At 40.5% G+C, this 11,819-nt stretch overlaps 1 protein-coding gene across 1 annotated transcript; it reads left to right on the forward strand.

The window, feature by feature from the left end:
* The first annotated feature begins 8,685 nt into the window (after positions 1–8,685).
* Positions 8,686–10,529, forward strand: dlx5a (distal-less homeobox 5a). The gene is made up of 3 exons (NM_001140670.1): positions 8,686–9,143; positions 9,578–9,762; positions 10,058–10,529. Exons 1-3 carry the CDS (start codon positions 8,780–8,782, stop codon positions 10,367–10,369), a joined length of 861 nt encoding a protein of 286 aa, NP_001134142.1. The 5' UTR covers positions 8,686–8,779; the 3' UTR covers positions 10,370–10,529.
* The last annotated feature ends 1,290 nt before the right edge of the window (positions 10,530–11,819 follow it).

The raw sequence follows: 11,819 nt of genomic DNA on the forward strand, positions 1-11,819 counted from the left end.
CAAGAATATGCATATCCTTGCTTCAGGGCCTGAGCTACAGGCAGTTAGATTTGGGTATGTCATTTTCGATCCTTAACAGGTTTTAATACATGAATTATTCATATTGGATGGATGATTTTGTATTGATGTTTGTAGCTAGTAGGCTGGCCTACTGTACACACAGGTAGGCAGGGCAGGTAGGTAGTCAAGGTAGGCAGGCAGGCTAGGTATGCAAGGTAGGCAAGGCAGCCAGGCAGGTAGGTAGGCAAGCAGGTACAGCAGGTAGGTACAGTAGGGTGAGTAGAACCAGTAGGTAGATCCAGTAGGGAATACAGTAGGTCCAGTAGGTAGGTAAAGTAGGTACAGTAGGTAGATACAGTAGGTTATTACAGTGGGTAGAGACAATAGGTGTAGTAAATAAAGTAGGTAGACACAGTAAATAAAGTAGATAGACACAGTAGATAAATACAGTAGGTACAGTAGGTAGGGACAGTAAGTAGATACAGTAAGTACAGTATATATATATATATATACAGTAGGTAGGTACAGTAGGTAGATACAGTGGGTAGATACAGTAGGTGTAGTAAATAAAGTAGGTGGATACAATAGGTACAGTAGATAAATACAGTAGGTACAGTAGATAGATACAGTATGTACAGTAGGTAGGGACAGTAAGTAGGTACAGTATATAGATGCAGTATATAGGTACAGTAGATATGTACAGTAGTTAGATACAGTAGGTACAGTAGGTAGATACAGTAGGTACAGCAGGTACATTATTACAGTAGGTCCAGTAGGTAGGTAAAGTAGGTAAATATAGTAGGTACAGTAGATACAGTATCTACAGTGGGTAGATACAGTAGGTACATTATTACAGTAGGTGGGTACAGCAGGTAGGCACAGCAGGTACAGTAGGAGAGGTATGTACAGTACAGTAGGGGAAGTAGGTACATACAGTAGGTACAGTAGGTATATACAGTAGGTACAGTATATACAATAGGTAGGTACAGTAGATACAGTAGGTACAGTAGGGGAAGTAGGTAGATACAATAGGTAAAGTAGGTAGATACAGTAGGTACAGTAGGGGAGTAAGTAAATACAGTAGGTAGATACAGTGGGGGGTAAATAGATACAGTAACTACAGTAGGAAAGGTAGGTAGATACAGTAGGTACAGTAGATACAGTAACTACAGTAGGGGAAGTATGTAGATACAATAGGTACAGTAGGTACAGTAGGTAGGTACAGTAGGGGGTAAGTAGATACAGTAGGTACAGTAGGGGAAGTAAGTAGATACAGTAGGTACAGTAGGTACAGTAACTACAGTAGGGAGAGTAGGTAGATACAGTAGGTACACCTACCTACTAGTAGCTGTACCTACCTACTGTATCTATCTACTGTACCTACTGTATCTACCTACTGTATCTAACTACTGTACCTGCTGTACCTACCTACTGTACCTATCTACTGTATCTACTTACTTCCCCTACTGTATCTACCTACTGTACCTACTGTACCTACTGTTACAACCTACCTCCCTACTGTATCAACTGTACCTACCTACTGTATATACTGCACCTACTGTATCTACCTACTTCCCCTACTATAGTTACTGTATCTACTGTACAGTAACTACAGTAAGGAAGTAGGTGGCTACAGTAGGTAGGTACAGTAGTTATATACAGTAAGTACAGTAGATACAGTAACTACAGTAGGGACGGTAGGTAGATACAGTAGGTAGGTACAGTAGATACAGTAGGGGAAGTAAGTAGATAAGGTAGGTACCGTAGATACAGTAGGGGAAGTAAGTAGATAAGGTAGGTACAGTAGATACAGTAACTACAGTGGGGGGGTAAGTAGATACAGTAGCTACAGTAACTAGAGTAGGGGAAGTAGGTAGATACAGTAGGTACAGTAGATATATACAGTAGGTAGGTACAGTAGGTACAGTAGATATATACAGTAGTTAGATACAGTAGGTACAGTAGGGAAAGTAGGTGGTAAAGTAGATACAGTAGATAGATACAGTAGGTAGGTACAGTAGGTACAGTAGTTAGATACAGTAGATGCAGTAGGTAGATACAGGAGGTGCAGTAGAAGGTTACAGTACGTACAGTAGGTAGGTACAGTGTTAGATACAGTAAGTATAGCAGATACAGTAGGTAGATACAGTAGGTAAAGCAGGTACATTATTACAGTAGGTAGGTACAGCAGGTAGGATCAGCAGGTACAGTAGAAGTATGTACAGTACAGTAGGGAAAGTAGGTACATACAGTAGGTACAGTAGGGCAGTAAGTATATACAGTATGTTGATACAGTAGGTCCAGTATATACAGTAGGTAGGTACAGTAGATACAGTAGGTACAGCAGGGGCAGTAGGTAGATACAGTATGTAGATACAGTAGGTAAAGTATATACAGTAGGTAGGTACAGTAGATGCAGTAGGTAAAGTAGGTACAGTAGGTAGATACAGTAGGGGTGAAGTAGATAAAGTAGGTACAATAAAGGAGGTAGAGGAGGTAGGAAGATACAGTAGGAACAGTAGGTAGATATAGTAGCTACAGTTGGTAGATACTGTAGGTGAGGTAGATACACTAGGTACAGTAGATACAGTAGATAGATACAGTAGGTACAGTATATACAGTAGATAGATTCAGTAAGTACAGTAGGTAGGTACAGTAGGTAGATACACTCGGTACACTAGGTACAGTAGGTTAAGTAGGCACAGTAGGGGAAGTAGGTAGATACAGTCGGTACAGGAGATGCAGTAGATTCCGTAGATACAGTAGGTACAGTAGGTGGATACAGTAGGTGGATACAGTAGGTAGATACAGTAGATAGATAGTAGGTGAAGTTGATACAGTAGATACAGTAAGTACAGTGGGTAGGTACAGTAGGTAGATAAAATTGGTAGGTACAGTAGGTACAGTAGATAGATACAGTAGGTACATTAGGTAGATACATTAGCTACAGTAGGTACAGTAGGTGTGGTAGGTACAGTAGGTACAGTACATAGATACAGTAGCTACAGTGGGGAGAGTAGGTAGATACAGTAGATGCAGTAGATACAGTAGGTACAGTACATAGATACAGTAGCTACAGTAGGGGAAGTAGGTAGATAAAGTAGGTGAAGTAGATACAGTATATGCAGTAGGTACAGTGGGTAGATAAAGTAGGTAGGTACAGTAGGTAGGTACAGCGGTATATACAGTAAGTACAGCAGATACAGTAGGTACAGTAGGTAGATACAGTAGGTAAAGCAGGTACATTATTACAGTAGGTAGGTACAGCCGGTAGGAGAAGCAGGTACAGTAAGAGAAGTATGTACAGTACAGTAGGGAAAGTAGGTAGATACAGTAGGTACAGTAGGGCAGTAAGTATATACAGTATGTAGATACAGTAGGTAAAGTATATACAGTAGGTAGGTACAGTAGATACAGTAGGTAGATACAGTAGGTACAGTAGGGGGGTAAGTAGATACAGTAGGAGGGGTAGGTATATACAGTAAGTACAGTAGGTAGATACAGTAGGAACAGTAGGTAGATATATCAGCTACAGTTGGTAGATACTGTAGGTGAGGTAGATACACTAAGTACAGTAGATACAGTAGATATATACAGTAGGTACAGTAGGTAGATACAGTAGGAACAGTAGGTAGATATAGTAGCTACAGTTGGTAGATACTGTAGGTGAGGTAGATACACTAAGTACAGTAGATACAGTAGATATATACAGTAGGTACAGTAGGTAGATACAGTAGGATCAGTAGGTAGATACAGTCGGTACACTAGGTACAGTAGGTTAAGTAGGTACAGTAGGCACAGTAGGGGAAGTAGGTAGATACAGTAGGTACAGTAGGTAGATACAATCGGTACACTAGGTACAGTAGGTTAAATAGGTACAGTAGGCACAGTAGGGGAAGTAGGTAGATAGAGTCGGTACAGGAGATGCAGTAGGTACCGTAGATACAGTAGATACAGTAGGTAGATACAATAGGTACAGTAGGTATAGTATGTAGATAGTAGGTGAAGTAGAGGCAGTAGATACAGTAGGTCCAGTAGATAGATAGTAGGTGAAGTAGAGGCAGTAGATACAGTAGGTATAGATTCAGTAGGTACAGTAGATAGATACAGTAAGTGCATTAGGTAGACACATTAGCTACAGTAGGTACAGTAGGTACGGTAGGGAAAGTAGGTAGATGCAGTAGATACAGTAGGTACAGTACATAGATACAGTAGCTACAGTAGGGGAGGTAGGTAGATACAGTAGGTGAAGTAGATACAGTAGATGCAGTAGGTACAGTGGGTAGATAAAGTAGGTAGGTACAGTAGGTAGAGATTCAGTAGGTACAGTAGATAGATAGTAGGTGAAGTAGAGGCAGTAGATACAGTAGGTATAGATTCAGTAGGTACAGTAGATAGATACAGTAAGTGCATTAGGTAGACACATTAGCTACAGTAGGTACAGTAGGTACGGTAGGGAAAGTAGGTAGATGCAGTAGATACAGTAGGTACAGTGGGTACAGTAGGTACAGTACATAGATACAGTACATAGATACAGTAGCTACAGTAGGGAGAGTAGGTAGAATCAGTAGGTGAAGTAGATACAGAAGGTACAGTAGATGCAGTAGGTACAGTGGGTAGATAAAGTAGGTAGGTACAGTAGGTAGATACAGTAGGTACAGTAGATGCAGTAGGTACAGTAGCTACAGTAGATACAGTAGGTTAAGTAGGTACAGTAGGTACAGTAGGTTAAGTAGTTACAATAAGGTACAGTAGATAGGTTAAGCAGATACAGTAGGTACAGTAGGGGAAGTAGATACAGTAGGTTAAGTAGGTACAGTAGGTTAAGTAGTTACAATAAGGTACAGTAGGTACAGTAGATAGGTTAAGCAGATACAGTAGGTACAGTAGGGAAGTAGATACAGTAGGTGAAGTAGATACAGTAGATGTAGTAGGTACAGTAGGTGAAGTAGGTAGCTAAAGTAGGTGGAGTAGATACAGTAGATGTAGTAGGTGCAGTAGATACAGTAGACACAGTAGATAACGTAGGAAGGTACAGTAGATACAGTAGGTGGATAACATAGGAAGGTACAGTAGATACAGTAGGTAGATAAAGTAGAAAGGTACAGTAGATACAGTAGGTAGATAACGTAGGAAGGTACAGTAGGTAGGTGGTAGATAGTAGGTGAAGTCAGTACAGTAGGTGTGGTAGATACAGTAGATAGCTAAAGTAGGTAGGTACAGTAGGTACAGTACATAGATACAGTAGCTACAGTAGGGAAAGTAGGTAGATACAGTAGATGCAGTAGATACAGTAGGTACAGTACATAGATACAGTAGCTACAGTAGGGGAAGGTAGGTAGATACAGTAGGTGAAGTAGATACAGTAGGTGAAGTAGATACAGTAGGTGAAGTAGATACAGTAGATGCAGTAGGTACAGTGGGTAGATAAAGTAGGTAGAGATTCAGTAGGTACAGTAGATAGATAGTAGGTGAAGTAGAGGCAGTAGATACAGTAGGTAGAGATTCAGTAGGTACAGTAGATAGATACAGTAAGTGCATTAGGTAGACACATTAGCTACAGTAGGTACAGTAGGTACGGTAGGGAAAGTAGGTAGATGCAGTAGATGCAGTAGATACAGTAGGTACAGTAGGTACAGTACATAGATACAGTAGCTACAGTAGGGAGAGTAGGTAGATACAGTAGGTGAAGTAGATACAGTAGATGCAGTAGGTACAGTGGGTAGATAAAGTAGGTAGATACAGTAGGTACAGTAGATGCAGTAGGTACAGCAGCTACAGTAGATACAGTAGGTTAAGTAGGTACAGTAGGTACAGTAGATAGGTTAAGCAGATACAGTAGGTACAGTAGGGAAGTAGATACAGTAGGTGAAGTAGATACAGTAGATGTAGTAGGTACAGTAGGTGAAGTAGGTAGCTAAAGTAGGTGGAGTAGATACAGTAGATGTAGTAGGTGCAGTAGATACAGTAGACACAGTAGATAACGTAGGAAGGTACAGTAGATACAGTAGGTAGATAACATAGGAAGGTACAGTAGATACAGTAGGTAGATAACATAGGAAGGTACAGTAGATACAGTAGGTAGATAAAGTAGGAAGGTACAGTAGGTACAGTAGGTGAAGTCAGTACAGTAGGTGTGGTAGATACAGTAGATAGCTAAAGTAGGTAGGTACAGTAGGTTCAGTAGGTAAAATAGGTTGTACTTCAATAATTTATAATGTCAAGACATGTTCGTTTATAACCAAATATGGAGTGTCGTTGAGCAACTATCTTAATTTACTGCCATCAAGCCCAGTGTGTACTTCCAAAAATTTTTACAAGCAACTGAAAAAATATATTGTTTGGAAATAATGTGTATTGTTTTGCATGCTCCAAATCCACTTCTTCGAAAAGATCACTCTAAAAACGTAATTCAAAAAAATGTATGTAGGTCTGTCCTTGAGCTGTTGTTGTCTATTAATGTTCTGTATGATGTCATGTTTCATGTTCTGTGTGGACCCCAGGAAGAGTAGCTGCTGCTATCGCAACAGCTAATGGGGATCCTAATAAAATACCAAATACCAAAAATACCCTATATTGTCTACTTAGTCTACTTACATAAAATAATATATATTATTGCAATATTATTGCGTTCCGTGTAGCGTGTGTGAAACAACAGGTTGACATGACGTTCATACACTGTTGTAAGCGATAAAATCAATGATCTTTCGGGATACTGTACTGCTGCTGGATCAGCCGACCTGTGGGTGGCAGTAATGAGTGGTTTTATTGGAGGTGCCTAAAATGTGAATTTGGGCATGCACACTTGGTCAACAACAATACAGATTATTTCCAGACAATGTTTTTCGGTTGCTTGTGAATTTTTATTTAGACCTTTTTTGGAACTACATACTAGGCGTGACCGCAGTAAATTAATATCGTTGCTCAGCGAAACTCCATATGTGGTGGGTAACTAATCTATTTTGACATTATAACGCTTGCAAAGCTGTCTAATGGTAAAATGATTAGCAAACTGGCCTCGAGAGGAGACTTGTCATATGCATCTTTTCCTCTGCCCAGATTCTGGTTCACCTAACATGCTATACTGAGTTTATGGAGCCAGCCAACTCCTTATTAAAAATGTACTTCCACTTGAATTCCACTTGTAGGCTTACCTGAAACAGAAAAGAGGTGGCCAGAGGTTAGACAGGCAGACCAGTATCCGGAAAGTTGTGGAAAAACTCTGAACTGAACTCGCAGCCTGCTGAGGGCTGCTGCGTCCGATCCTGGGAACCATCTCCTGCCATTGTGCCCTTGAGCAAGTCACTTTACCCCTAAAAACTGCTCTCGATCCAGGAGTGCTGCTCCCTGGTGGCTAATCCTGTGCCTCTCCAAGTGTGTGTGTATTTGGTGGGGTATAGATAGACGCATTTCTGTTTCTCACAAAAGTTATTCTAGTCTATTCAGAGGACTCATCCCATTCACTTCCTAGGTAATATGCACAAAATTATTCAATCGTTAGACTATACCTCATGGTAATATAGGCCTATAGGTCTCCAATGAATAGACTTATAACAATTAAATAAAGCTTCATTCTTTTTAGATTGATTGATTACTTACTGTATGCAACAATAGCCAACCTACACTTTGAGTATCCGGCTACAAATGATACCCGGCCCCCACAATGACAGGAATGAATGTCTTGTTGCGTGTGGCGGTGCTGATTCTATTGCAAGCGTCAAGGGGATCGTACATTCCCTAATTCACCACGGAGCGGCGCCATTTTACCACAATACGCGCGTTGTTCAGGTGCGTGCACCATCCACAAACCCTGCAGAGCTTACGTCGTTTTATTAAATAAATGCATGTTGTATTGTTTCAATGCGTTTTGGTGAGGTTTAACGTGCCTGTTGTTGACGAACAAATCATCGAGTTTAATAAAGTAGTTTCCATAGAGTTTCACCGTGGTAAGTGACGTGTCTAATAGTGAATTTGATGCAGAAATGTTAATCGTTATGATGTAGACCTTACTGTAATTTTAAAATTAACATAGGCCTACACTTGAATGATCAAAGTACTCTTCTGAACAGATATATTTTATACATTGGACATATAGGCCTGTCGACTCACAATATGGAGTAAAAACAAACAAAAACACTTTGTTTTATGGCACATGTGAGTGACTGGTTATTTATTTATGAATATGCTAGTAAAACAGAAATCTAGTTTGATATTTTCGTTGCATTACCTGCATTTTATTTGGAGGCAATCGAAACAGTTTAATTTCTGACTGTGCATTAAGTCCAATCAAAACTAAGATAAATACTGTAGTCATTTCTTTATTTTGTTTCGTTTGTCAAAGGCAGATAATACAACCAACAGTCTTAATGTTTTAATACTGCAGCTCATGATAGAGTAATATATCCATGTGCACGTTTTGGAAACTGTAATTTACCCCCTAAATTGTCCACCGATGACATGACACACAGTTTAATTGGCCATTTTGATTGATAGTAAAAACACAACAAAGTATAGCCTGAGTCGTATATCGCCTATGGCAAACTGGTCGAGCGAGTTGGGGTGTATGCTGCCTGCGCGCCTTGGCCAATGGAACCACATCCTCCCTGCAGTGCGTAAGAGCGCAATTTAGGATTTAACCAGGTCTTTGCTGTGGTGCTGGCAGTAGTTCGAGAGAGCCCATCGGCGAAAGCACACATCACACAATGCAAGTGTAGTCTTCACTCAGTCTTCAGACGTCTCAGTGGAAACAGACTTCCCTTTAACGTTGCTGCTTCGAACTATGACTGGAGTATTCGACCGAAGGATTCCGAGTATCAAACCTGCCGACTTCCAGAACCCTTTTCAGCTTTCCACCACCATGCATCACCCGTCTCAGGAATCTCCTACTCTACCCGAGTCTACGGCCACGGATTCTGGCTACTACAGCCCTGCTGGAGCAGTGCACCATGGCTATTGTTCGCCTAACTCCACCTCGTATGGGAAACCGATCAATGCCTATCAGTACCAGTACCACGGCGTAAACGGATCTGCGGGAAATTACCCTGCAAAAACATACCCAGACTACAGCGCATACACAGCCTCTGCTTACCACCAATATGCTGGAACTTATAGCAGAGTACAACCACAACCATTAAGTCCGCAAGGTAATTAGCCTACATTATTATTCTTGTTGTTATTATTGTTGTTATTATTTAATCAAGTTTGTGCTTTGTTCGAGCTCTCACACTATTTTTTACATGCGAATAGCCTATTTCAAGCAAAGATATTTTCCACCATGGTAACATTATTGAAATTAAATTCGGTAAAGGGGCACACATTTTTCTGAAAAGTAATTCTGTAAAAATGACAGACTTTTCCCTTAGCGGTTAGACTCTTTGTTATACGCATTTGCTTCAATATATTTGTCTATACATCGAAAGAGAGCCCTCCCTAAGAGACATTTGTCCACGGGATGTCCTCTTGATTTGATCTCTCTGAAATAGATGGTATAACCAGGAAATATGACTGCATTATGCAAATACTTTATACTTAGTTCGTTTATACACCACATATAAAGTAATGTATTTCTTTCTTTCAGAAAAAGAGGTAGCAGAACCTGAAGTGAGGATGGTAAACGGAAAGCCCAAGAAAATCAGAAAGCCAAGAACAATCTACTCCAGTTTTCAGCTCGCCGCCCTGCAGCGGAGATTTCAGAACACACAGTACCTCGCGCTGCCGGAGAGAGCAGAGCTCGCGGCTTCGTTGGGACTCACGCAAACGCAGGTAAATAGCTTACTATTCTTCATCTTCATTGTCTGTTCAAAGTTGCATTCTATTTTGTTTAGTTTTTTTCATCAAAATTATCACTTGTTCTATGTTGTTATCCTTCACTGGAATTGTCCGTTCAAAATTGCATTACGTTTACAATATACATGTCATGCGTAATGTGTGCGTAATTAACGAAAACACATCGCCCCAATGCTTAATTCATATGAATACTTTAGTATTATGGAATTTGTGGGTTTTAATATGCTTTTATTTATCAACTCGTTTTAACATAATTCTCATCCATCCCCAGGTCAAAATATGGTTCCAGAACAAAAGGTCGAAACTGAAGAAAATCATGAAGAACGGCGAACTCCCACCGGAACACAGCCCGAGCTCCAGCGATCCCATGGCTTGCAACTCTCCTCATTCACCCGCCGTCTGGGACACGCAGGGCCCGTCCAGGCCTCACAGCCACCAGGCACAGAACAACAACTCGGCGGCATCCACCTTTTTGGAAAACTCCGCCTCTTGGTACTCCGCGGCTGGTGCCATGAATTCTCACCTCCAGGCCCCCAACTCGATACAGCACTCTTTGGTTCTCGGATCGGGGACGTTATACTGAAACCCAGTTCAACAAATATTTCATTGTATGGGACTCGTGTTTAAAAGATTCAGAGGAATATGCAATGTATTGATGACAGTCATAGAAGAACGTGTATAATGTGTAAATGTGTGCATGTAATTTATTGCATTTTGGAAGACTAATTAAACGTTTTAAATGGACAATGGAACCCAGACACTTTCAATGGCGCCCTCCTGAATAAACACTTTAAGGCAATTGTTTTGCTGATACCAACAAATCCCTCACGATTACTGATATAGCATGTAGGCCTAGATAGGCTATTCGCACTGAATATCAAGGACTCCATAACATGACAACATAAGCCTACTTTCTGTGAGACACTTTAAATCCATGTACAGCTCAAACTCGAGTTGAATTGCCTGGGCTGTCTGTGTGCCCATATTTGTCAGTGGTGCAAAGTAGTGTTTCACTTTAAATAATAATTTGGCCACACATCTATCAACAAGGAGATGGGTCTAATGACCTTGGTCTAATGACCTTGGGCTAAACAGTTAGGCTGTTTCATTTTCAACAACCCCGGATTCTCAGTGGGAGTAAACTGCAGGTATCTCAAAAGGTTAGGCTAGATTTATTTCGTGTCTTGTCAAGTTATTCATTTGAATACTACAACCTGTTTTATGGTCATGTAAACGCCCGTAGTAAATAGTTTTCAGCGGATCCAGAACCGACTAAAACAGAACCCATATCGAAGAGAGAAGTAACATTGAGTGTAGAATAATTAACATTTTTGAAGGGAGTGTTTTTAATTACAATTGAATTTGGATGGATTGATTGCAGGTATCATATTATATTAATCGTTTTAAAATATTTTTTTCTGAAAGACAAATACCCAAGGAATGGCATGATATTGTTAACTCTATTAAACAGTCATAAGAAAACATCAAATTAAAACTTGTTCTTGTTGTTCGTGTAAACCAAACAATGAAATGTTGTGAAGATACACACAAGATTGATACGATTTTCTTCCAGGTTAATTCTAGTTTTAGGTTTATGTTAAGACAAACAAATAAATGAGATCGTATTATTATTAGGCTATTATTATTATTAATTAAATCGTGTTACAGTGAAGCACATTTCAGTCTTGTGTTTTGGAGTTGCATCTGGATTCTGAACTCCGCCAAAGAATATGGGTGTCGGTCTGGCAGACAGTCTGCAGCAGTACTCTCTTTGTGTCCCCTACAATTAGCTGCTTTGAATGGCAGAGAGGAGGCGAAGGGGCGGCACGTAGATCTGAGACAATCCGCATTCCTGTGGGGGCAGATCGGCTCCAGAGCTCTGCCACTCCCGCGGCCACAGCCCACCTCCGTCAGACCTTCCGGGTAAAATAAAATCTTCAACATTTGAACATATCATTAGGCCTACTACCAGTGTTGCCACTGCAAACCACTAAACAAATAGGCCTACTGCACTGAAGCGAACATCTTGTTCC

This window comes from Salmo salar, chromosome ssa27 (genome assembly GCF_905237065.1).
Source record: "Salmo salar chromosome ssa27, Ssal_v3.1, whole genome shotgun sequence".
NCBI classification, from domain to species: Eukaryota; Metazoa; Chordata; class Actinopteri; order Salmoniformes; family Salmonidae; genus Salmo; species Salmo salar.

Coding starts and splice junctions, on each gene's coding strand:
- dlx5a (NM_001140670.1), top strand. CDS start 8,780: ATGACTGGAGTATTCGACCGAAGGATTCCGAGTATCAAACCTGCCGAC. Junction 9,144..9,577: donor ACAACCATTAAGTCCGCAAG/GTAATTAGCCTA, acceptor TCTTTCTTTCAG/AAAAAGAGGTAGCAGAACCT. Junction 9,763..10,057: donor TGGGACTCACGCAAACGCAG/GTAAATAGCTTA, acceptor ATCCATCCCCAG/GTCAAAATATGGTTCCAGAA.